The following is a 27,917-nucleotide window of genomic DNA, read 5'->3' as shown; positions in this document are numbered from 1 at the left end:
TGGGGGTGACTGTTGTGCTAAGCATCAATCTCTCAGGCTTGAAGGAAGGCTGGTGGCCTCTGAGGCATCAAATGTGTAATTGTCAATGTGCATCTGTGTGTACTATGTCTGAGCCAAGTGAAGCTCCTCCAGTCCGTGTTTACCCAGGTGATACCTGGCCAAGTCCTTCCTGGTCACCAGCCCAACCACCTGTGTAATGTAAACCCAAAATGTTACAATCAGAAATCTTAGAAACTGAAATGCCATGAAGACAGATTTTATGTGACAGACCAACACAAAGTTGGCATGTAATTCAGCCCCATTTTGATCCAATACACATAAATAGAATCTCATGCAACTGATTGCCTTCAGAGTTCCCTCTCTGAGTAATTTAATATGTTCAGTATGAATATAGACCTGTGAAGGTCTCAGAGGTTTGTTAGAGAACATTAGAACATCATCAAGACCAAGGAACACAACAGGCAAGTCAGGGAGAAAGATATGGAGATGTCTAAATCAGGGACCCCTGGTTACTCTGGAGAAGCTGCAGTGATCCACAGCTCAGGTTGGAGAATCAGTCAACAGGACAACTATTAGCTGTGCCCTCCACAAATTTGGTCTTTCTAAAAGAATAGCAAGAAGAAAATCCCAGTTAAAATGAATAAAATTACATGAAGCCCCATGTGTCACAGAGCTCACCAGAAGCCCTGAAGGAGCCACAGCAAACAGTAGGAAGAAGGTGGTCTGGTAATATGAGACCCAACTTAAACTTACAGTGCCTTGCGAAAGTATTCGGCCCCCTTGAACTTTTCAACGTCTTGCCACATTTCAGGCTTCAAACATAAAGATATAAAATTCAAATTTTTTGTGAAGAATCAACAACAAGTGGGACACAATCGTGAAGTGGAATGAAATTTCTTGCATGTGTCGAACGTTTTTAACACATAAAAAACTGAAAAGTGCGGCGTGCAATATTATTCGGCCCCTTTACTTTCAGTGCAGCAAACTCACTCCAGAAGTTCAGTGAGGATCTCTGAATGATCCAATGTTGTCCCAAATGACTGATGATGATAAATAGAATCCACCTGTGTGTAATCAAGTCTCCGTATAAATGCACCTGCTCTATGATAGTCTCAGGGTTCTGTTCAAAGAGCATCATGAAGACCAAGGAACACACCAGGCAGGTCCGAGATACTGTTGTGGAGACGTTTAAAGCTGGATTTGGATACAAAAAGATTTCCCAAGCTTTAAACATCCCAAGGAGCACTGTGCAAGCAATCATATTGAAATGGAAGGAGTATCAGACCACTGCAAATCTACCAAGACCCGGCCGTCCCTCTAAACTTTCATCTTGAACAAGGAGAAGACTGATCAGAGATGCAGCCAAGAGGCCCATGATCACTCTGGATGAACTGCAGAGATCTACAGCTGAGGTGGGAGAGTCTGTCCATAGGACAACAATCAGTCGTACACTGAACAAATCTGGCCTTTATGGAAGAGTGGCAAGAAGAAAGCCATTTCTCAAAGATATCCATAAAAAGTCTCGTTTAAAGTTTGCCACAAGCCACCTGGGAGACACACCAAACATGTGGAAGAAGGTGCTCTGGTCAGATGAAACCAAAATCAAACTGTTTGGCCACAATGCAAAACGATATGTTTGGTGTAAAAGCAACACAGCTCATAACCCTGAACACAACATCCCCACTGTTAAACATGGTGGTGGCAGCATCATGGTTTGGGCCTGCTTTTCATCAGCAGGGACAGGGAAGATGGTCAAAATTGATGAGAAGATGGATGGGGCCAAATACAGGACCATTCTGGAAGACAACCTGTTGGAGTCTGAAAGAGACCTGAGACTGGGACGGAGATTTATCTTCCAACAAGACAATGATCCAAAACATAAAGCCAAATCTACAATGGAATGGTTCACAAATAAACGTATCCAGGTGTTGGAATGGCCTAGTCAAAGTCCAGACCTGAATCCAATCGAGAATCTGTGGAAAGAGCTGAAGACTGCTGTTCACGAACGCTCTCCATCCAACCTCACTGAGCTCGAGCTGTTTTGCAAGGAAGAATGGGCAAGAATTTCAGTCTCTCAATGTGCAAAACTGATAGAGACAAACCCCAAGCGACTTGCAGCTGTAATTGCAGCAAAGGGTGGCACTACAATGTATTAACGCAAGGGGGCTGAATAATATTGCACGCCCCACTTTTCAGTTTTTTATTTGTTAAAAACGTTTGACACATCCAATAAATTCCACTTCACGATTGTGTCCCATTTGTTGTTGATTCTTCACAAAAAAATTTGAATTTCACATCTTTATGTTTGAAGCCTGAAATGTGGCAAGAGGTTGAAAAGTTCAATGGGGCCAAGTACTTTCACAAGACACTGTAGCAGAACAAAACACTACATAGAAACCCTGAACACACGGTGACACATGGTGATGGCAGCATCATGCTGTGGGGATACTATCGCTCTGCAGCACAGTGAAGCTGGTAAGGGTTGATTAAAAGATGAATACACTGTAATACTGGATACCGGTTAGTGGCTGCATTTCTCAGTGTCTCAAACCTGAACATGCCAGAGATACCAAAGAATGCTTTGGAATGGCCCAGTCAAAGTCTAGACCTAAATCCAATTTACAATCGTGGCAAGACATGAAACTTTATGTTCATAGTCCATCTCCAACCAATCAATCTGTAGATGTGCAAACCTGGTTAAGAACAGATGATTCTACAAAGTGTTGAATCAAGGTGATGGAAAACGGACGCACTTTAAGCTTTTCTGATCTTTATTTGTCTGTGAAAAAAATTTTAAAATTCAGCAAAAACCGTGTATATTTTCCTTTCCTTCCACAATCATGGACTACTTTGTGTTGGTCTAAAATGCCAATAAAATATGTTGACTGTTGCATATGGTGTCCAAAGTGAAAAGGACCCAATTAAAATACTCTAACACACCCTGTTCTCGTCATCAACCACGACTAGATGCCTGAGTCTGAGCGCTCTGAACAACTTAAACACACGAGGAAGAGATGTCTCCTGCAAATTAAAGCTTTCAAGTTAGAATTCATCTACTCAACATGGACATACATATAAGCAAGGGGAGATAAAAGTGCGTTTCTCACCAGTGGTACAGTGTACGGAGTTGGGTTCATAAACTCTGTGAGGTCCATCATACACTCCCTCTCATCCTGAGACACGTGGATACTCTGGATCGGTGGAAACCTGGGGTACGCATCCCTGAAATCTTTCAGCTGGAGCTTCCTTTGAGTGAGCCGGGTGCGAGCTAGCTCCACAAACACCTGGCGGGAAAGATAGCCAGAAACATGAATTTAAACAACGCATGAAAAGATCTTCTGCCTCTTGGGTGAGCATGCGCAGCCACATCGTCACTGACTTTACCTTGTGCTTTAGAAGAACAATGAGCTGAGAGCGGAGTATGAGGCCACATAGTTTAGCCAGCTGGAGCGATAAAAGAAAGATAAGCTGTTTCTGATTGCATTAAGGCTTAACATGGAGGTGAAATTATCTTGAACAGTAATGTAGCAATTTAGCATCTGACATTTTCAACTTAACAGATCTCAGTTATGCAATCAAACAATACCTCATCATCAGCAGAAACCTGCACGACGACAGGGAAGCCGTTGTGATTGGTAGAAGTGTTGCTGAGGATGTCCACAATGGTTCCAACCTTCTCTATTCTGTTCAGGCAGGTAACCGGAGAACTCATCACCTCCCTGGGTTGTGAAGAGGGTGGACACAAAAAGACAGACAACTCAGAAACAAGGGTTAGGAGATTATATTGTGCCTTTTCTAAAGCATTTATACATTTTGAACGTTTTTCACATTTAGTCATGTTACAACCACAAACTTTAATGTTTATTATTTTTATGCAACAGGCAAACACAAAGTAGTCCAAAAGGCAATTATTAAGTGGAGGGGAAAATCTGAAAAGTTTGGAATGCATTGGTAGTTTAATTGTGAACTTCTTGGCCTACATGCAAAATGCTGCAGACTACACATCACCCTGAACACAACGCACCCACTGTCAAACATGATGGTGGCTGCATCATGCTGTGGGGATTCTATCCACTTCATAATTATACACTACTTTGTGTTGGTCTATCACATGCATTGCAATACACACTGAAGCATATTCATTATCAATGTGTTAGCAAGCCTTCAACGAGTCAAGACCTACCTGGCTATGAGCCAATGGGAGGTGGCAGGAGCCTCCCAGTGCAGGAAGGGAACGCTCTGCAGCTTGATGTGGATGTCGTATAAACCCTGAAGCACATGGGAGGTTTAAACACACTTCAATGGTTTGCAGCAACAGGAAAGGCCGCCATGTAAGCAACCAGGCATGAATTTGTTTTAAAATGCACAGCCAGTGAGATAATATAGGTGTAACCACTTTTTTTATTCTGTAAACCATTGAAATAAGCAATGCAATAAGACGACATTGTTGTAAATAAGCGCTATATTATTAAATAAACTGAAACCATCTCTGTAGTTATGCTGCGATAGGCTTAGGCTGCTGGAGGACATAATGACCACTTTCACTCTTTTCGCTATATTCTCACACTACTCTCCAATTTTGCATTATTTGCTGTTATTCAGCTTTTAACCTTGTTCTCTCTTTTCTCTTCCTAGAAGCTACACCTGGCCTGGTTCTGTTTCAACCTGTGACACCTTTCTGGAGAGGGGCATCGTCCAAGCTTCTGCTGGCAACAACTTAATGCTCACCCTCTACCGATGATCCACATGGCCCTGTCTTTCAGTGTTTAACCCTTTCTCTCTGCTAGACATAGCTACTGACTGAGCTTTTACTGTAACTAACTGTATGTGCTCTCTTTCAGACTCTAAGCTTGAAAACTGGCTCAAAGTTTATCTGTTCTTTCTTTCTAGATGAAATGACTAAAGGAGCTACATCCATTAACATTTACTTTTCCTTCCCATAGAAAGTACTCCTGGATCAGTGCTTCTGTGTTCTTTTTGTGTCTCTGCTCTGTTCTCTCAAACCCCCAGTCGGTCGTGGCAGATGGCCGCTCACACTGAGCCTGGTTCTGGTTCTGCTGGAGGTTTCTTCCTGTTCAAAGGGAGTTTTTCCTCTCTCACTGTCGCTACATGCATGCTCAGTATGAGGGATTGCTGCAAAGTCAACAACAGTGACTGTCCACTGTCTCTACATGCTTATCCAGGGGGAGGGAATGCTGCAAGTCACTGACTGGATGCAATCTGCTGGGTTTCCTTAGATAGAAAAACTTTTTATCTAATTTGAATAAATAACTGAATCTGACTGCACTGTTCAATGATTAGGATTAATAGGAATGTACGTGCCTGACTTTTGTGAAGTGCCTTAAGACAACATGTGTTGTGAATTGGCGCTATATAAATAAAACTGAATTGAATGATTAAGCTGTGAGTAGACCTCAGGTTCGTCTGCAACATTGTGTTGTGGGTAAATATCTAGATGCATGAATATTGACGCATTTCTTTCATTTTAAAGTGTTTTGCAATCAAGAGCCGACCAAAAATTAGAGCAATACTGGGGAATGTGCATGGAGCACAATGACCGCAATTTTGTCAAGCTTTTTAAATCTTGGTAGTAAAGACCCTTCCTGTCCCCCACATGTTGATGCACACTGCTGGTCAGCTGGCTAAAAGAAAGCTACTAAACATTTCTCTCCAAGACAGAAAAATGTAGACATTGGTGAATGCTTAAAAGCCATGGTGTGGAAATAAAAAAAAATAATATAAACATGGATGTGGCAGCATCATGCTATGTGGACTGAACATCTAATAGTTTTTTACAGTTTCAAAAAGAAAGTTGCGAAGCTTTTAGGAAACATGTCTTAAACAAATACTTTTCCTAAGCATCGAAATAAAAACAAAAACTAAATGGAAGAGATAAGTTTGTTCTACTATTGAAGCATTATTATGAAAAAAAAGCAGAGCTTTTCTACTTTAAATAAAAGCAATTAGATCACGTTTTTTGTGCAAAGCTGAGTATACCGCCCCATGCCTACTACGGAATCAGAAAACTACTACTTTGAGTTTGTAATCGAATGTCAGCATGTGTCCCTTCCTTACTTCTTGAAAGTAGTCTCCTACTATCTTGGCCGTCATAAGTACAAGCATGATCGGAAGGCCGTACGTGACGTTGCCTGTTGCCTCCACCATGATGACCGTCAAGCTGAGGGTCATTCTCACAATGCCACCTGTGGACAGCAGCGTGTTACTACATTTTACATCATTAACCCACTTCATGCCTGAGTGCTACAGAAGAAGAATGAATTGAAAGGCTAGAGTCTCTCACCTAACTGAGCAGCAGCTCCGATCAGGGCATATTTACCAGGGTCGGCCCACATCTGTCAAGACACAAACAAGTGACATTTTACAAGGTTGAAGCCTGAAGCGAGACGGTCCTTTGACCACCCCTCTTTGACATGCGTTCAATAGGGTTCCTTGTGTCTTAGGTAAAGAAACACACACACAGCATCACAGATCTTCCTCAGTGGTTAATGGTGGGGATCACGTGTTTTTCCACTAATTCATCCTTTGCTTCTTGTCGAACCCTGCCCGAGTGTTCAAAGTTAAAAGGTTCAGTCTTAGTTCCATCTGACATTACCAGTAGAACTTAGCAAAAGAGATAGGCATTTATCGTTTTGTGTATCGTCATCGTAAAGAATTTCTTATCATGTTAATTATTCCGATTTGTTTGAAAACCCCCAAAACTGGCTGTATTGTTGGAGTTGTTATTTTTACAATTTTCTCCACTGCACTGTTGGCTCCATGACAGCATCAACAGCAATAGGTTAAAAAATATGATTAAACAGTTACTGTGTGCGGTTTAGTGACTGCAATAAAAGCTGAATTTATTTACGACTTTTACACATCTTTACCAGATGTGTCAATAAATGTGCTCTAACTGAGCCAGGTGTTGAGAACTAACTGAGGCAGTAGAAGTTGTAGAGGCCAGCAGTATTCCACACAGTCTCCCCCAGGCTGCTCCAATCAGGAGAGAAGGGATAAACACAACAGCAGACACCGCCAGGCCGTAGGTCCAACACGCCAGGAGGAAGTAGGTCAGTGTGAACAAACCCAGCGTCAGAGAGTTGTAGGTTCCTTCAAAGGAAAGAAATCACCAGACAGAGTGATAAATCAATATGGTTCAGGAACTGCTTACATAAGAGGAAAGGTGGTTCCCAGTCTCTATACCTGTAATTTGTTTTGCTTGTTCATTAAATCTTATGGAACTGCTGATCAGTTCCTCTGACCTGCAGTGTTGGGTTTTGAACTGTTTAGAAAGTAAATAATGTGCTATTGGTGCATCCTTCACATCCTGCAAGCATCACACAAAATCATGTTTTGTTTGCTAATAAGTGAATCTGGTTTTTCTTTATTTTTTATTGGTTAGGAACCACAAAATGCTTGATAACAACTAAATAAAATTATTGAAAATGTACAGGTCCTTCTCAAAAAATTAGCATATTGTGATAAAGTTCATTATTTTCCATAACGTCATGATGAAAATTTAACATTCATATATTTTAGATTCATTGCACACTAACTGAAATATTTCAGGTCTTTTATTGTCTTAATACGGATGATTTTGGCATACAGCTCATGAAAACCCAAAATTCCTATCTCACAAAATTAGCATATCATTAAAAGGGTCTCTAAACGAGCTATGAACCTAATCATCTGAATCAACGAGTTAACTCTAAACACCTGCAAAAGATTCCTGATGCCTTTAAAACTCCCAGCCTGGTTCATCACTCAAAACCCCAATCATGGGTAAGACTGCCGACCTGATTGCTGTCCAGAAGGCCACTATTGACACCCTCAAGCAAGAGGGTAAGACACAGAAAGACATTTCTGAACGAATAGGCTGTTCCCAGAGTGCTGTATCAAGGCCCCTCAGTGGGAAGTCTGTGGGAAGGAAAAAGTGTGGCAGAAAACGCTGCACAACGAGAAGAGGTGACCGGACCCTGAGGAAGATTGTGGAGAAGGGCCGATTCCAGACCTTGGGGGACCTGCGGAAGCAGTGGACTGAGTCTGGAGTAGAAACATCCAGAGCCACCGTGCACAGGCGTGTGCAGGAAATGGGCTACAGGTGCCGCATTCCCCAGGTCAAGCCTCTTTTGAACCAGAAACAGCGGCAGAAGCGCCTGACCTGGGCTACAGAGAAGCAGCACTGGACTGTTGCTCAGTGGTCCAAAGTACTTTTTTCGGATGAAAGCAAATTCTGCATGTCATTCGGAAATCAAGGTGCCAGAGTCTGGAGGAAGACTGGGGAGAAGGAAATGCCAAAATGCCAGAAGTCCAGTGTCAAGTACCCACAGTCAGTGATGGTCTGGGGTGCCGTGTCAGCTGCTGGTGTTGGTCCACTGTGTTTTATCAAGGGCAGGGTCAATGCAGCTAGCTATCAGGAGATTTTGGAGCACTTCATGCTTCCATCTGCTGAAAAGCTTTATGGAGATGAAGATTTCATTTTTCAGCATGACCTGGCACCTGCTCACAGTGCCAAAACCACTGGTAAATGGTTTACTGACCATGGTATCACTGTGCTCAATTGGCCTGCCAACTCTCCTGACCTGAACCCCATAGAGAATCTGTGGGATATTGTGAAGAGGACGTTGAGAGACTCAAGATCCAACACTCTGGATGAGCTAAAGGCCGCTATCGAAGCATCCTGGGCCTCCATAAGACCTCAGCAGTGCCACAGGCTGATTGCCTCCATGCCACGCCGCATTGAAGCAGTCATTTCTGCCAAAGGATTCCCGACCAAGTATTGAGTGCATAACTGTACATGATTATTTGAAGGTTGACGTTTTTTGTATTAAAAACACTTTTCTTTTATTGGTCGGATGAAATATGCTAATTTTGTGAGATAGTAATTTTGGGTTTTCATGAGCTGTCTGCCAAAATCATCTGTATTAAGACAATAAAAGACCTGAAATATTTCAGTTAGTGTGCAATGAATCTAAAATATATGAATGTTAAATTTTCATCATTACATTATAGAAAATAATGAACTTTATCACAATATGCTAATTTTTTGAGAAGGACCTGTAAATAAATGTAATGAATACAAAAAGGGTAAAAACAAAAACAACATATCAGACCAAAACTAAGGAAAACAATGAAACAAAGTAATGAGTCTAACTGAGGGCTTGTCTACACACAGTGCTTAAAAAAATACCCATACTGCCTTGAACTTATACATTTTTTGTCACATTACAACTATTACAAACAATGTATTTTAATTTAGATTTTAAATGATGGACCAACAGCAAGTAGTGGATTTACACGTATAAATCTAAAAGGTGTGGCATGCATTTGTATTTAGTCCCTTTACCAAGGAGCAATCATCTCACAGAACACTGTCCAAACGGCCATCTAAAAAGGCGAAGAGTATGGAAGAACTGCAAACCTACCCATAATTGGCCACCTGCCTTATATGACAGGACAAGCAAGGAAAATATTAATCACAGAAGCAGCCAAGAGGCACAAGGTAACTCTGGAGGTTCTGCAGAGATCCACAACTCGGGTGGAAGCATTTGTTGACAGGACAAGTATTAGTTGTGTGCGCTCCACATATCTGTCCTTTATGAACTGGTAGAAGACATAAACACTGTCCCACTTGCAATTTCCTTAAAGTAACCAAAACCAAAAACGTTTTAGCCATCCTGCAAACTGCCATGTATGGCACTAAACTAACACTCCACCTTCACCCTGAACATACCAACCCCAGAGTGTAAAACATGGCAGTGGTAGCATCATGCTGTGAGCAGACTTTTCTTCATCAGGGGAAGGGAAACTAAGCTGATGAGAAGATGAATGAAACTAAATACAGGCAGGGCCTGTAAGAAAACCAGTTAGAGGCTACAAAAGACTTAGGACAGGGGCAGGTTCACCTTTCAGCAGGACAATGACCTTAATCATACAAACAGATCTAAAATGGGATGGTTTAAATTGAAGCAAATCTATGGCTCCTAAACTGAGCCAGCCTGAAATATATCCATAGTGCTAGGCAAAGCATCTACTACAATCTCCCCCCAAATATTTGATACAAAGGTAAGTTTAGACAATGGCCTGCAACTGCTTGGAACTGACGGGTTCAGATGAGGTTTTGCCTCAACAACAGGTACAGTTTCAAAAAGAAATATTACAATGTCCACAATGTCGTGTCCAGACTCAAATGCCCTAATGAATGCAGCACAGTAGTGTGGTTACTGTAGCAAGTTTGCACAGTTTTTACCTCGCGGATTGTGGAAGAGACTACGCACGCTTCTCTCAGGAGTGTTGAAGAAGGCGGTGGCCATAGAGTTCTACTCTCCATCGGCACAGAATAACTAGACAAGAAAATGCAGGTTATAGGACAAATAGCAGGCAGGAAAAAATGCATTGTTGTTACTATTAGGGATAAGTAGCATCCATTACATGACATTTACATGATTTGATTAAATGGGCAAATTAAGAGTAGAAAGAGCACCAAATGTCAACATTTATTAATAGCCGAGACATCCGACTCCACATGATAAAGTTAAATTGATGACTGCAGAGACATTAGAAAAAAAAAAGATACTTTTCAAATATTGCTCTTGCAACACTATTGCCAACAAAGCTTGAATGAAAAGAAAGTGAAATGCAGGGGAAAAAAGGGAATCACAAAGATTCACAATGACAGGATCACATCTGATCTGAATCAGCTTGTGCTGACCTATGGACCTTTATTTCACATTAAGGAAATGATTTTTCCCAAACACTCAAGACAGCGAGACAAGGCTATGGGCTTAGTTCCTGCTTGGTGCCATGTCTCCAGTCAGCACAGCAACTGACACAGCAGTGAGTGTGTACCTGCAGTGGGTACTCCTCAGTGTGATACGGCCCTAGAGGCTGACAGTCAGTGGAGAAGTAGATCATGGTGAAAGCCACCGTTGCGGTCACTGCGGTGACCAACATGGCCTCCATCACTTGCAGACACGGCTGATAAACGTATCTAACAGAGATGCAAAAAAATAAAAATCAAGTTGGACATGTTCAGAAATGTTCTGACGTTAGGCCGGACTTTCCCAGGGCAGGTCTGTTGAAACAACAGCTGAGAGAAACACAAAGCTTTGCTGAAGTGTGACTTCAGACGATCTGGCAGAACATACGCTGGAATTTCTATTAGACAATGTCACTCAAAAACTCTTCTTTACAGTCAGTCACTGTGTCAGAGAACAGATGGTATTTATAAAAACAAGTCTGGCTGGTCAGGGTAACAAGATAATAATAAATCACAAATAACCAGAACAGATACAATTTGTTTTAGGAAAGAGTACCAGATAGTAGGTTCCCGCTTTGTTCTAGGGCGGTTATTTTTCCCAGACCCACATGAGCAACTGTGACTGAACCCAATTCTTCAAACTCTAAATTTAATAATAAACTGCAAACATAACGTTTATTTTCTTCTGGGAACCGCAAGCATTGCATTTGAACAATAAAATGCGACCCACTATACTGACAACCAGTTACATTTAGAACTTAACCCCTTCATTTGGAGCTCCATCTGGGTCCCTTGGACACAAAATGTTCTTTAAAAAAAAAATCACTGCAAAACAATTGCATCAACATATTTTCCCCTATTTTTTATGACCATCATAAACTTAAGTCCTCAGCATGCATATAAAACCTTACAAATCTTCTGAAATTTGATAAGACATGATAGTCTCTCTGCTTTTTTTTTTTGCTTTTTTTTTTTGTTAATTTGTTTAATTAAAGGAAAATGTTCTGCATTTGTAGGGTGGGGATATCTGGACCCAGAAGAGTCAGAAACCAGTCGCTATTTCGTTCCCCTTCCTCTCATTTAGTAAATATAAAATACAGAGATTTCAACTCCAGGGAGACCCTAGATAGTGAGGTGTTTTAACTGGTTGCATTTAAAAAAAAAACTGAAATCCATCATTCCCATCTCAACAAGAAGGTTTCATTAAATAAGTCACTTCTAGCTCATGTCAGCTGTTTTAAATAAAATAACTCGGAGTTTATCACATTACTACTTCTTTACAATCTAAAACTTTTCTAGGCTGCACTAAACAAATGCCACTGAATATACTATGGGTATAGAAAGCCTGAATGCATGGTACTTAATTAGCTAATGCTTCTTGCTGTTCTTCACCATATTGCGTACAGTGATACTGTGATAACAATACATTTGTATTGAACCTTAATTAGTATTAAAGCTACGGTAGGTACCTTTTGTAAAAATGTATTTTTAATATATTTGTTAAAACTGTCACTTTGTCCTGACAGTAATATGAGAGATAATCTTTTAAAGAATCAAGCTCCTCTGACTCCTCCTAGTGGTCCTGCTGCCATTTGTAGAAATACACCTCTCCAGGTCGGAAACAACCAATCAGAACCAGGGGGAATGTCTTAGCGGTGTCAATCACGCTCGTGTACGGGCTGCTAATGGCGCAGAAACAACCTAACCTTATAGGAAAACTGGCAAGTTCTTGAGTGGCACCTGCTCAGAAAACGAAGACAAGTAAAAAGAAGAAGACGATGATGAAAAACAAGTTGCGCTGTGGGGGAGGCGCAGTGGAGGGATGGCTGTACCACAGCAGAGAGGAAGGGGGAGGGACTAAATCCAGGTTTTCAAAGAACTCCCTACTGCAGCTTTAAAACAGCCAAACTGCTGCAAAAAATAAAATAAAAAAATATCCACTGATCCTAGTTACCCTTTACAAAAATAACTGTCAAAAATGAGCAAAGACTGAAGAACGAGGTTACATGTGGACAGGTAGATTTTATGAAACTGAAATTATTTCTGGTCAAAACTGCATAATCGAGGTTTTTATTCTCAGCTGTGGATCAAGTTTCACAGACACAGAACATCTTAATGTTAGTTAAACCTATAAAGCATAATAGACATAAAAACATGTTTCTATTTTAATTGCATATCTTTATCATAATCCACAGAAAACCTTATGTAGGAACATTATATATATATTTTTATTTATTTATTTTTACTTTTATTATTAAATAATTTGCTTTCCTAACAAGACTTCAATGAAAACCTCAACTCTGAAAAGCCATTAACAACAAAACAAAAAAAGCCTCAGCCTCAATTTAAAGTAGTCTAAATTATTCGAAACCAATAAATCCAGGATAGCAAAACATTAAGAATTTTTCATCTGCTTGTTAAACTGTCAACATCAGCCAGCTTCATACTAGAAAAGTGTCCAAGTGAAAGTAGGACATAGTGATTATACATGTTTGTACGTTCCATTTCTGACCCGCTTCAGTCACAAGATGTGGTTATTCTGAGCAGCTCTTTAATCCTGTAGTCAGAACTTCCCCACATTTCCACCACACCTTGATTTTGAAATGACTACAAAAATCTCCCTGCATGCACGTGCTGTCCCGCCTTATCACAAAGCCGCTTCTTGTATGACCTGAACGTTTTCTAGGATCTTTGTTTTGAATCAGTCTTTTGATTGCTTCCTGATCCATACCTGATTCTGAAGATCGTCAGCCAGTAGTTGAGAAAATTGAACAAGGCTCCCAAAATCCCACCTAAACGATAAAGCAGGAAAACAAAAAGATGTGGTCAGAAAAATCACAGACTTGTTATGCTGAAACCAAGCAAAACCAGAAGAGATTTAAAGTCAGTATCTTGATAAGATTCCCAGGCATTCACGGATATAAATGTAATCTCCCATCACTTTGCATTAATACAAACCCATTATTATTACACTTCTACCTCCCTGCTGCACTATTTAGAATATTTATTCCCTAAAGTCACCAAGACAAAATGATCTCTTTTTAATGCAATATAAAAATGTGCTCAATCTATAATTTCAAAGTGCTCAGTGATTCTTAATAATTATTGCTGAAACTTTGTTTACACTGATTTCTGACTGTGACTGATCCCTTAACATGGGGACCTACAGTCACATTTTCATCAGAAATGAACAAAAAAAAAAAAACTGCCGGACGATTGGAATCGGTCAATATTCAGCCTGATCACCCCTAACAGCTGACCGGCTTTTAGGGGTGGATGTTGTTACTAGGCGTGGGGAATTAAATCAAAGAAATGCTTGCGATTCATTCAGGCTGTGAGAGAGCAAGACTTTCAGTGATTAACAGGAAGGGGAAACAAATATTGTCCTTTGTATTCTTTTGAGCTTTGAACCTGTCAGGTAACAGGTAAATGCTGTTTGCTTGTATGAAATCTTAAATCAAAAGGTATGAATCTACATTCCCAAGGGAATGCACACAAAAACAGATGTTTTGCAGTTAATGATGCTATCTGTGCAAATCAATAATATAAGAAACTCAAGACAGTTTTTTTTTATTTTAAAAACCTGTTTTACAGCGTCCACTTCCTCACACAAGAGGTGGAACATTGTTTTAAAAGTAATTAGTAACCGCTCACAGCAGGAAGGCTAGAAAAAATATACTGAATGCTGTTTTTATATAATGTTATGGTTCTTAAAAGACAGATTAAAATCAGCCACAAATATCTGACCTGCATGTAGAGAGATGTAAACCTTCATGCAGTTTGGTTCAGTATTTAGCTTTACTTTTCCATATTACAGTAGTTAATTACCATCTATGTGATTTTCCTTCAGTGTGCGAGTGTCGCAGTCTAATAATTATCAAGAATCCCACATATTTGTGGAGATTTACAACAGTTCTTACCTACAGCTCCCATAGCAATAAACAAAGGAATCTCATAGAGGTTATACGCCATCGCCTGTAAACGACAAGTTTTAATGTCAAGTTTTACACTCACAGATTTGGGAAAAGCAGAAATATACAGTAAATATGTAAGTTTCTCACTTCACTCTCAAAGCGTCCAAAATTGATGAGACCCGGATTGGAAAGGTCTCCTGGTTTACTGTGATAGATACTGAGGAAAAAGTTCAGCGTGAAGGTGGAGATCATGGAGGCAAAGAACTGCAGATGAAAAGCAAAAATTCACCAAACGAGGTGTGAGGAAGCTCAAAATTCAACTCCGTAATTAACCAGAAGTGTCTTTTTTTCCTTTTTACTTTCAGGATTTAAAGCTAGTTATGTGATTTATTTGAGCACATTGTAGAAACTACATGATGGTCACACACAAGGAGCCACATGACTTACAATCCTCCATGTCAACATCTGATTCCAGAAAGAGGCTCCCTCCTCTAGAGAGAACAAAACACCGCCTGTTGAAGAACAGCAGAGAAATCAGTCAAATGACAACAGCTACAAAATAAATCATCTGTCCCACATAATACACACATTAGTCTAAAGTCAGCCTCGTGGTATTCAGGCATTTAATGACTCCTTCACCCTGTGAGGAGTCATCAAATGAAAAGAATGTTTTAAAGAGATAATTTTACCAATGATGATGGAAAAAGATGTTTCTGTATAGAGGATGCACACAGTCAATGAGCCCATACAGGTTCCACTAAATTATGCCGAGTAGGTTTTAATGTTGATAAAGTACAGAAATACAGGCAACAGAAATAAACGTCTAAAATATATCACTCCGTGTGCAATGAAGCCATATGTGTTTCACTTTTTCAAGCGAATTATCAAACTGTTCCCTAGTATCCTAAATTATTTAGATCCCCGGTATAACACCTCTAGATATACAAAGAAGGCAAAGGTCTCAGGACACAGACTTTCAGAAAGGTTATGACAGAACTTTGTAAAAGCTGATGGTAAAAATCCACGATGTAAAGCAGGGATGTCAAACTCCAGTCCTCGAGGGCCGGTGTCCTCAAACTTTTAGATGTGTCCCTGGTCCAACACACCTGAATCTATGGCCGAATTACCTCCTCAGTATGCAGTCAAGTTCTCCAGAATCCTGCTAATGACCTAATTATTAGATTCAGGTGTATTGAAGCAAAGGCACATCTAAAGGTTGCAGGACACTGACCCTCGAGGAGTGGAGTTTGTGATGTAAAAGATCCGATATTCTTTATTTGAGAGAGATCAGAATGCTGGTTTGTTAAAAAACAAAAAATATATGGCAGGACCGAGTTAATCAGAGAAGCATGTATCTATGGCAACAAAGGGGAAGGGATAGGGAAGAATAATAGAAGAGGAGAGGGAGGGAGGAAGGAAGGAAGGCCTTTCTCCCTCTTTCATTCATTCCCTTCCTTCCACCGGCCAACAAACAGCAAATGCAAAAAATAAGGTGCTTAAACACAAAGCATGTTTTAATCCACACTGAGCTGTTAGAGGTGTGTATGTGTGTGTGTTTTTTACCAACTGGAGCTCCAAATGCAGCAGAAACTCCAGCTGCAGCTCCAGCAGAAACAAAGTCCCTTTTTTCTGTGTCTCTACGGAAGTATTCAAATATCTACAAGCACAGAGATGCTCATCAGAAACCAATGGCGATCTTTAACCAACTTAAAAAAACAGAAATTGAAACTGTCTACTATGGCTTTAATAGAGTCGTTTTTGACACAGATACCAGGCAGAAACCCACAGATACTGACCTTAAAGTCTCGTTTTAAGGAAGTGCTCCTTCCCTGCGAGACCCCAGCTGCTACAACAGCACCAGAATGAATCATTGGGCCTTCCTAGGGGATTGTGGGTAAACAACAGATCAGGTGCATTAGAGATTTTCTTTTTGTTGCCAAACAGCAATTCCATATTAGTGAACCAAGTGCAAAGTCAGCTGGCTGACAAAAGGCTCTTATCGTTTTCCACTGCTTACAAAACAGACAAACTGGGCCTTTAAAAAAAATATTTCCAGCAGTGAAAAGCACAGACACCCACCACCTTTATTAGGATACTGCTGACGTTGGTAAGCTGCCTGTCAGTTTACCAGTCATAATTGTCCGGTTGTACTTGTGTTACTCCATATAGTGTAAAATGGTATAAAGGGATATAATTAGGTATGTTTATTTGAAAAGTATTACCAAGTTTAGCAGGTTTTAATTCTATATTTTGCTTACGTTTCTGCATCAAAATGAAAACATTTATTGTAGATATGCACCCCAGCCGAAACCAGAGGAAAACTAAATGATAAACAATCTCTGACCGACTGATTAAAGTGTTTTGGTAAATTTCACAAAGTTAAATTTGTGAACCACCAACCATGAACCACCAACATGAACAACAACAAAAGTTGATTAAGCTAACCTAATAAATCATTTCCTGAACAGTTTAAGCAAGGTTGATATAATCTCATCGTCTTTAGTTTGTTGATTTTCCAACTCTGACGTGCAACTCCCGTACTTTTACACCCACATTAGCCAACTTCAGCACCAGTTTACAGTGAGTCAGATAAAGGTTGATGAAGATGGGTTTTGTTTTCAAGCTAAATGTAGTTAGCTGGAAAACTTCCCATGATGATAGAGTTACTAGTGGATAACATAAGAAGAACAATTTGATTTAAATTTCCTAATTTAAGTTTCAGGAGCTTATATTAGTTTACTGTATAAAAGAAGTGACTGAAAAAAAAGAAAATGAACAAATGTAAACATTTAGTTCTGCATATATTTGAGACTTTTTAATAAAATAAAGTGAGAGAAATTTGAGACATCTTAAGACCCGGCAGAAACCCTTGACTGGTGCGTTTCTAAACATAACCCTAAATGTCACAGATTGAACTGTTAGTCTAATAAACCATTTGATTTTTTAAGCAGCAGACAGATTAATTGCTGTTTTTCTGTTTTAAGTCACATTTTATCTTTTTGTACATGCTTGATTTTTTTTAACTTTACAAATACCATCATAGTCTCAGAATCTCATAGCAGCAAAATGACATCAGCACCACGATACTTCACTGTTACTTCATTATTCAAAGTAATGCAGGTTTCATATCTGGAAATGAGAAAATATAAAGATGTTTACCTTCCCTACTGCCAGACCACCGACCACGGAGCAGATTACACCACACACTTTAATCACCAAAGTCTGTGGGGGCCCACAACCCCCCCAAAAAGACATGTTAATACAAAAGGCCCCCTTTAGTCCAGCCATTAAAGTGTTGGGTGTGTTTCAGGTGCCTGTACCTTAAGGCGTACCACCCTGGGAATCTTGATTCCATTTAGGTAACATTTTATCTGAGGAATCCCACTTCCTGCTGCGATGGGCTGCGTGAGACAATCAAAAACGCAACATATAATGATATAAAGTGATTACATTTAGACAAGCTATTTCTGAACAGGTCTGCATTTTTTTCCACTTGGAGAACTTCCAGTTTCCAAAATAAGATTTGGTTCCCCATGTTGGCATGTTGCATAATCTCACTCAACAAAGCGCTGCTTGTTTAAAATTCACTCTAACTTTTCAGAAATCCGATAAAAGTCTCAATTATTGCCAAACTCTGAAGCAACTTTCTGCTTTACCTCAAAGAAAGCAACCATGACGGCTCCCAACATGACAAAGGAAGAGTTGAGGACAGCCCAGAGGATGAGGGAGATGGACAGTCCACCTGCTTCTGTAAACTTTACAATATCTGTAAAAGGTTCTAAATCAAGGAAGTTAAAACCTGGCTCAAATCAGCTCAACAAGACAGAGAAAAACAATTAACAGAAACACATCAAAAACATGCAGAAATCCTTGAGCTCCAAGAGAAAAAAGACATACAAATGAAAATAAAAGTGACCATGAAATATAAACAAAAGCTAAAGAAACAAAAAGTAAACTTGTCTAGTCATGAAAATAGATGCTTATTGCACTTCTCCCTTTAACCACTTCCCTGCATTTAAAGCTTTATTCAAGGATTACTTCACATCACCTCTCTTGTACTAAACCTTAACCACCAGCATGCTCACAACTTGGACAGCACAAAGTTAGTGAAACTAAGTAATAAGGATACTCTCTTTGATCACTTTGTATTTGATTCCAGCCAGCTGTTCCACCACGATGTCTATAAAACAGGCGATGAGGCCCGTCAGGAAGCCGATCAGCCCGCAGATAACCCACCGACTGATCTCCAGACAGCGAAAAGACTGAAGACACAAAACAGAGAGAAGCAGTCAGAAGACAGAAGGATAATTATGAAGGTAAACAAACATAAGGGGGAAACAAATATATTCTTTTTCATTCACCATGAAGCTCATCCTCCGCTCCTCCTCAAGAAACAGCTGGTTTTCAATGTTATCATAGTCAAGACTCTAAAAGAGCAAGAAAATGACACAATATCAAATTCAATGAATACATCAAATAAGAAGGTACAAGTACTTTACCTAGGAACCGCAGCAAAGGAGCAATTCCTTTGCAGAGGTTCCTTTGTAAAGTACCTGTATAGCTTGCAATCGTTTACATTAAATCACATTACAATCACAGACTTCAATATTTAACTGAGATATTATATGACAGGCAGGGAGAAATAAAGTTAAAGTAAAAGGGAAACAGTACATGGTTTTCACAATTATTTACAAGTAGAAATCTGCTAGCTCCCCTCAGCAGTTACAGCTGCAAGTTTCTATGCTTAATGTCTGCGCATGAAACCAAAGACAAATTGCTTGCTTATGCACACAATCTTGGCCAATAAAACAGATTGTGATTTTGTGAACATCTTTAGCAGCTATGACTAGGCCATTCAAACAGATTAACATGCCTTGATCTAAACCATTCCCTTGAAGCTCTGGCTAGTTGACCTTCTGGAAGGTGAACCTCCACCCCAGCCTCAAGTCTTCTGCAGCCTCCAGCAGGTTTTCCTTTATGATTATGAAGTATTCAGCTCCATCCAACTGCCCATCAACTCTTACCTGCTCCCTGTCTCCGTCTTAATGTCCAGTGCAGGTTTTCTGCCACAACAACGTTTTGAACGCAGGCCTGTACACATTCTGTGTACATGGCTTGAGCAAACGCTATTTCTTGTGACTGTCTTGTTGCCATTCTTCCATAAAAGACCAGATTTGTGGAGCCCGCGACTAACATTTGTTCTGTCAACAGATTCTTCCACCTGAGCTCTGGATCTCAGCAGTAGGGATGGGCTATGTGTGCTTAAAACTGTAACACAATATTTTATGGTATTTATTGCTATAACAATAAAAGAGGAGATAAAAAAAAGTATTTAGAACCTCTTTGTGGTCTTTTTAACCAACTGTATGGCTGTGGCTGCATGTCACTGCAGTCAAAACCTCACGAACACAAATATTGCTTTTAAAAATATACCCATCGTGAGATTGGCTTCTTCAGGATACCAGTTACATAAAGAAGCGTGATTTCTATCTCTTAACTGCACACAGTAACTGCTTCAATCATATTCTTGAATTTATTTATTGACGTTCTCATGGAACCAACAGAGTAGAAGGTAGTAAAAATTATTCCGATAATGCTGTCAGGTTTTGGAGTTTTCAGACATTAATATTTGGACTTTATCTTTGTCACGATAAACCAAAACTCTTTATAAAGTTGGTCCTGAACTTTAAATTCAACTAAAATACTCTGTGGCTGCCACATAACAAAATGCAAAGAAGTTCATAGAGGTGCAAAAACATTTGCGAAGTACTATATGTTTTAAAATATAAACAGGAATAATTTTTCTTTCTCTTCGTTTTCTGATTCATAACCACTACCTCTACCAATACACCTGCAGCACATTTCTCCATTTATATGTAATGTTTAAACTTTAGACAAGTGTCATATTCCTTTTAAAGAAAATCTTAATCAGGTCAAGTCAGGCAGATTAGAGCTCAAAGAAAATTGGAAACAGGTATCAGACTGAGAAAGAAGATCAGTGCATTGTTTGTTTTTTCACTATAATGCAACTTGTCTTACCTCAAATTTAAGCGACAGCAGCTTCTCATTGTGAGGGATCTCTTTGGGTCGCCCCCTTCCTGGATCCTGCAGTATATAAGAAATGGAAAATAAGAGGTGATGACACCAACGCTAACCTCCAACTTGTGACTAAAGGCAGGTAGAAGGCAGCGCAGAATCAAGAGCTAAAATACTGACATCAAATATTCTACAAAGAAAAGCTGCAAAAGCAGAAACAAGTTATAGAGAAACAAAACAGACATTTTAACACTAAAAGACCCTGTAATGAAACACTGCAGGCTAGTGCGTCCGTAATAAAGCTGATGAAAGATGCAACGTTGGAAAAAGCAGCATTTCCTCCAGACCGTTTGGTGTGAAAATCTTTGAAACATCACCAATGACATGCAAGATTCTTGTAGCCATGTTGGATTTCCAGATTCGCATGACTAAATGGAGGAAATGCTGATTTATTAAATGATCCATGCATGCAAGCCAGTCAAATACATTTAACATTCACATGCATGAGCTTCTTTAGCCCATCTGTTGGCCCAGCGGTGGGTTAAAGGTTTCATTCACAGAGACGGCGGAGAGAAACAAAACACGCTGGAAATAATGTTTTGTTTACAGTGAAGCAAATCACATGCATGGAGGCACATTTATCAGAGAAACCTGAACGGCATCTAATAATGAAGCAAAAACTTGACGGGACAGAAAGGTATCCTAGACTTTCCTGAGATTACTGATTGCTGTTTGATCACTTTTATTTTTTCCCTCTCTTGTTGGGTTGAAAATTATATCTTAAATGCTGACGTTTACAGAAAATGTTCATGCTTTTTTGTATTTATGGGACATTTTGTGAAGGATTCCTCGAATGTTTAAGTCCTTGTACGTCTGCGACTGCATATTGAAGCACATGATGCTTAAAAATCATATCCAGTGGTGAATTTGTTTTCCTCACCCCAAACAAATGTACAAAGACAATAAACACAGTCTGGTAAAAAGGTTTGGATTTCCACAGCACTTTGAGTGTCTCGTTGCTGAAAAGCGCTATATAAATAAACTTACCTTACCTACCTCACAGCAGAACTACACAAAATGAAAAGCTTTTAAGAAGCTCACTGAAGACAACGCAGCTATTTCTATTTGGTATTTACTCGGGTCGATGACATCACAACAGGCACAAGAATCGGGCTGATCGGTTGGAAAAAGTAAAGCATTAGATTCTGAAGGATTCAAGTTTCATTCAAGTTGCAAAGAGTTCAACGGTTCGTCAGAGGTCGAGTCAGATGACTGCCGAGTCAACTGGACAAAAATAAAATAAAAAAAACTAATGCAAAAGGATGAAAACTAGGACAAATATGATTGATATTTTCCCTAAACAATAAAAATGAAAGAAAAATAATGTGTGCCACCCTAGAAGCAATATCTCACCTAGACATAACAAAAGATGTAAAAATCAATTCTTTTAACAATTTAATCTGTAAATGTATTCCTCTAACCTCTAGTAAGATTTATTAGATTTCAAATGCCAAAAGATGATGAAGCTGTGACTGAAACCAAATCACATTTTAAGCCCAAGGCTGTGACTAAAATTAAATCAAAGTATGCTGTCAAAATTACCACCGCCCCCAGGTCATGATGGATGGTGTCGTGGATGGTGAAGCTGAAGTAAACAGTGACGAGGACACTGGTCGTTTTCAGAACTTTAGCCGGTACAAATCCATTTACATTCGTCTGAACCCACACTATAACTTCTTATTTTCTGAATGCTGGGTGATGAGGTTTTTTTTCCCCCAACTTTCTCTCTTTGGTGTAGATCGGAATGATGCCGATAGTATCAGCTTTACTGCAGGTACATGAATGGTGAGGCCAACTGGTCCGAATGACTGGACCCCATCAGAGACTCATCAAGAAATCGGGTTTTTTTCAGCAGATTGGCCCTGACTAGTGACTGATGTGAAACTTGAAAACCTGGTATTTTTTTTCCAATCAGTGAACACACCATATCCAGGTGCTACCATGCTGCACTTACAACAACAACACTAATTAGCTTGGACGCTGTTACGGAGGGTAACCTCCTAGTTAGATGTTTTCAGTATCAGTGAAGTGTCTAAACATGAAGAAGCAGAGGTGTTCAAGAAGCTATAGAAAAATGAAAGTGTATGTTCTATAACATGTCTGTGGTTCATTCAGGCTGCAAAACAGCAAGAGAGAGCAATACTTTCAACAGATAAGAGTAAGGCTGAACAAAGTATAGCAGTGCTCAGTTTTATCCTTTTGAACTTTTAACTTCTGGTTGCCATGGAACATGCTGAATTTGTCCCCTTCTCCAGCAGGGTTTTACTTTAAATGGCCATTTCAGTAGCTTTATCTGTTGAGATCTGTGGGTGGTTACATTTACAAACACATGCCTCGCATTAATTCATTATTTGCCGAGCTCAGCTGTGGAAACCATCAGACATGTGCCATTAAGCCCACTGGCTGACTCATCCATCACTGGGCCGCTCTGACTGCCTCTGTGTCAGCTGTTCCAGATTAGTTTCCAACCATATCCAGGGAAAGCAGGTGAGACAAACGACAATGTAAGACTCTGTCGTTTACACTGAGGCTGAATCAGTTTAATCTTAAAAGGTAATAATGAAGCCAGGACTTGAATAATGGGAGCAGCAGACACAAAAAAGGAAAAAGTAATGGCGACTGGATCTCAGACTTTACCTCTTCGGTGGTTATCTCCTCTTCCAAATCCACCGTGCTGAGTCTGTCTATCTGAAATATTGTGTTTCCGCTTGACATCTACACACACCACATACAGTAACAGGAACATAAATGGCTTTGAGTGCATTGTTGCTGAAAAGCGCTATATAAATAAACTTGACTTGACTTTGTGTATGAATTTCCACCCTGATGTGAAGACATACAGGTTCATCTCAGTTAATTAAAATATGATTATTAAGTTTAGTCTATTTCAGTAGCTCAATTCAAAAATGAAAACTCATGTATTACACAGATTCATTAGATACAGAGTGATATATGCAGGCTGGTACTGGCACCCACTACAATGATGGTAAGCCACAAAAGGTCACTGCTAAAGAAGCCAGTTGTACACAAAGACATGACCATGCATACTCATGGAAAGTTGAGTGGAAGGAAACATTTGGTACAAAATGTGCAAGATGGGATTTTTATCAGGAAAATGTCAGCCTACTGAAAAGCATGCCCATGTACCGCAGAGTATATGCATTTAGAGTTGAGATGTTAAAGAAGCCCAGGTTGCTTTAATAGCAGCCTTCCGCTCATCTGCATTGTTGGGTCTGGTGTACCTTATCTTCCTCCATAGTTTCTCTATGGGGTTCACGTCAGCCAGTTTACTGGACAATTATGTGCAGTGATACCATGGTCATTAAACCAGGTATTGGCATCTATGGCAGTGTGGGCAGGTACCAAGTCCTGCTGGAAAAAGAAATTAACATCTACATCAAACTTCTCAACAGAAATGAAGTGCTCTAAAGTTTTCCTAGTAGTTTCCTGGTAGATGGCTGTACTGACTATGGACTAGCCAATGACATGGCTCCCCAAGTCAACAATGAATGTGAAAACTTCACACTGGACCTCAAGCAATTTGGATTTTATGCCTCACCACTCTTCCTCCAGACTCTTGTACCTTAATTTACATTTGAAAAGCATAATTTACTTTTAGCTAAAAAGAAACCGTGGACAACTTAGCTCATCTCAAATGAGATGCTTCTGATGCCATCTCTGATTCAAGAGTGGTTTAAACACAAAGAATGAGATGATCACCGCTTATGTTATGAATACATTTTTCTTCCACTAAACTTTCCATTAATATACCTGGACAGGCACTCTCTGACCAGCCAGCATTTTTAGCATACCATTTCTTTAATAAAAACCTGTTTTATTAGTCTTATGTAATATTCTAGTTTACTTATAAGTAAGCCATAATCATAAAATAAACAGACATAAACAACAGTAAACATTACTGTTACAGTAAACATTACATACAGTCACACTGTATGTAATGAATCTTCTGTACATGCGCCCTTGATGTTTTGAAATAAATTAACTTTTCTGTGACGTTTTTTACATTTCTTGTTAGGCATTGTATTTTGGTACTGCTTAGTTCTGGTGGCTTCATTTCAAAGTTGTGTTTTTTTTTCATTATATGGACAAGCAACCCCTCTGCAAACTGCAGATCTAATAGCCCGAAACGTTTTTTAGGTTTAATACGAGTAGGTAATATTAATGAGGCTAGCATGTTAAAAATCATGTTTCTAAAATCCTCATCTTAATAACTTCTTTAAATTTAACCATCTTTTCTACTCGTAAATTTAAAAAAAGTTTGAGGGCAATAGGAAGTACATTTTCAAATCCTGTAATGTGATTCGTTTCCTGGTACCTACATCTAATTATGATCCGTTATAGCGTAATATAATTGGCGCAAATCGGATATCTTTCCAGCATAATGTTGCTTATTATTGCACCCAAATGCAACCAATGCCGTAAGACATGATTAAAACATGTCTCTTGCGTATGCGTTACACTTTCTACAAGCAAACATCTCCCCATGCAGCGTTAAAAACATGATTCAACAGAACCTTAAAGTGCTTATTCAAACATGACTTGGCACCTGTTTAGCTTAAAGTGGGAGAGGCTGTTAGCTGTACCTGTCTGAGGGGTCTAGGCTGCTCGGAGCCGTTCAGCAGCGGTGTCTCCTCCCCGACCAACGCAGACTCGTCGCCTCGGCTGGACCACCAGCCGAGGCGACTTGGTGATGTTAGCCATATTGGACTCTAGTTGCCACTAGAAATGTAGACAGCTTTGTTTCCCCCAACTAATTGCAGCTCCTGTCGGGGCTAGCCGGCACTTTTCCGTCTTCTCATGATCACTCCTGTAACTCGTGATGCTTTGTAAGGATCGCGTGCAGGGTCAAAAATAAATGTTTTTATACGTTGCATGCCTGGAACTGTAGTGTTATGGCAAGAGGAAGCGGTAACTGTCCAACCCAGTGGACGGCTGGTCGTCAGTCAGTCATTTTCTACCGCTTATTCCATAGTGGGTCAGGGGGTAGCTGGTGCCTATCTCCAGCAGTCTATGGGGGAGAGGCAGGGTACACCCTGGACAGGTCGCCAGTCCATCGCAGGGCAACACACAAACAACCATACATCTAAGGGCAATTTAGAGTGACCAATTAACCTAACAGGCATGTCTTTGGACTGTGGGAGGAAACCAGAGTACCCGTGAGAACCCACACATGCATGGGGAGAACATGCAAACTCCATGCAGAAAGACCCCTGGCTGGGAATTGAACCCAGGACCTTCTTGCTGCAAGGCAACAGTGCTACCAACTGCGCCACTGTGCAGCCCACAGCTGATCGTATCACTATTTTTTGTTGCTCACGCCTAGTAGTATAATAGGTGCCAAAGGTTCTTGAATAAAAATGTATATATAATTGATCGTTCAAATGAAATGAATGCACCTAATAGAAATGTCTTTAAATAGTGCAACAAATGCAGAGGTTCAGCTCAGTACTTTCCATAGAGCTTCTTCAAATGGTAATATTGAGGTCCTATTTTGCAAAATACTCCACAGCTTCCACTATGTAATGTTTTGGAAAACATGTAAATATTTATTTTAAATCAACTGCCAATTTTAGCCTTTTTAACAAATCTGTTAAAAGGCCTGTTTCACATTTTGTTTTTACCACAAAGCAGATGAGCAGGAAAATACAGAACATGTCTAAATATTAATGCGTTTTCAGTGAGGATGAGTATAAATATCAGTTTTATTTACTTTTTAGTTTTAAATAAATTTTCACCAAAACCATAGTTGGCCAGTAGCTAACGGTCAACAAATCTTGGGGTCATAATCCACATGTATGGACAAAATGACACAATACATTGAAAAAAGATTGCATAGTTTTTGAGATCAGGGCTATAACAAATCTTTGTTTGGATAACAGTCATGTACTTAAGTTTATTTTCTGAATACTGTAGTTTATGTGTATATTTCTGCTGTAATTTTAAACTTCAATTGAAATGGTTTGGTATTACTGCAGCTCTTTCTTTTGAACAAACCAACTTTACATGTGTGTGTTTGTGAGTTAGTATGGGACCAGTTCAGTTTGGTTAATTAAGCACAATTCAATAATAATGACAATAATAGCAATAATAATAATACATTTTATTTAAAATGCACTTTAAATAAAAGTAACTGAATGTGCCACAAAAACAACAATAAAAACACGAACAAATAAAAATAAGAAAAAGTAAATATAAATCAATCATAAAACTTTTAAAAAATGACTGAAAACATTTCTGTTTTCAGTCCTTTTTTAAAAGACTACAATCTGTGGCAACCTCAAATTATCAGGAAGCTCATTCCACAAACGAGGGACAACTACGGAGAACACCATGTCTCCCATCAAGGCCAATTTAGTTTCTAGGAGTGTGGAGATGAAAAGAGCCAGTGGGCCAAAGGGAGCGCTCTGTGGTGTGCAGCAGCAATCAGGTGGACTCTCATGGTTCAATTAAGAGTAAGGAGACAGATCTTGGACTGACTAGGCGGAGATGAGAAGCCAGTGGACAGGGTGCAGAACTGAAGTGATACGATACGTCTTAGTTTGCATAAGCAGTCTGGCAGCACTGATTTGGGTAGACTGGAGCTTTTGTAGGTTTTTATTAGAAATAACGAACATCAGTGTCAAAAGAAAAACAACTTCTAGGCCCCTATAACGTGCAGTAGTTTTAATAAACTTGTTAAATATCATTAAGGATATTTAGTATTTAAATTGAAAAAGTAATTTTACACATCAGCACTTGGGATGTCTAGCAACAAATTATTATTAATTAAGGATTTAAAAATGTTTTTTATATCTAATTCACTAAATTGAGAAAATAATCGGATGGATTATATGACACAACAGTCTGCCATAATGTTAGAACGTAACAAAATCAGTATAGGATCTATTAGTTACTGACCGCTAACACCATTGTTATTGGTCTGATCCAGGACAGCGATGAGTCTGCATACAAACAGGAGGTGTATCAGCTGGTACACTGGTGTGGTCAGAACCACCTAGAAATTAACCCACTCAAGACTTTGGAAATTATGGTGGACCTTCGGAGAACACCACCCCCACATACCCCCTGACCATCCTCAACAGCACTGGGTCTACTATGGACCACTTCCAGTTCCTAGAAACCACCAT

General features: G+C 39.6%; 1 protein-coding gene across 1 annotated transcript; it reads right to left on the bottom strand.

The window, feature by feature from the left end:
* Window positions 1-78: 78 nt before the first annotated feature.
* LOC124864871 (H(+)/Cl(-) exchange transporter 7-like) lies at window positions 79-27,917 on the bottom strand. Its single transcript, XM_047359832.1, is given in 26 exon segments — window positions 79-189; window positions 2,941-3,021; window positions 3,108-3,284; window positions 3,385-3,444; window positions 3,587-3,719; window positions 4,184-4,269; window positions 6,076-6,203; window positions 6,302-6,353; window positions 6,938-7,110; window positions 10,250-10,343; window positions 10,849-10,990; window positions 13,491-13,551; window positions 14,680-14,734; window positions 14,821-14,937; window positions 15,121-15,185; window positions 16,237-16,330; window positions 16,470-16,553; window positions 17,833-17,895; window positions 17,994-18,074; window positions 18,330-18,439; window positions 18,803-18,935; window positions 19,035-19,100; window positions 20,713-20,778; window positions 23,407-23,484; window positions 25,374-25,473; window positions 27,853-27,917. Coding segments are annotated over 26 exon segments (2,451 nt in total). The 3' UTR covers window positions 79-102.

This window comes from Girardinichthys multiradiatus, chromosome Y, assembly GCF_021462225.1.
Source record: "Girardinichthys multiradiatus isolate DD_20200921_A chromosome Y, DD_fGirMul_XY1, whole genome shotgun sequence".
NCBI classification, from domain to species: domain Eukaryota; kingdom Metazoa; phylum Chordata; class Actinopteri; order Cyprinodontiformes; family Goodeidae; genus Girardinichthys; species Girardinichthys multiradiatus.
The sequence above is the reverse complement of the archived record's forward strand: the minus strand, read 5'-3'. Positions and strand labels throughout refer to the sequence as shown.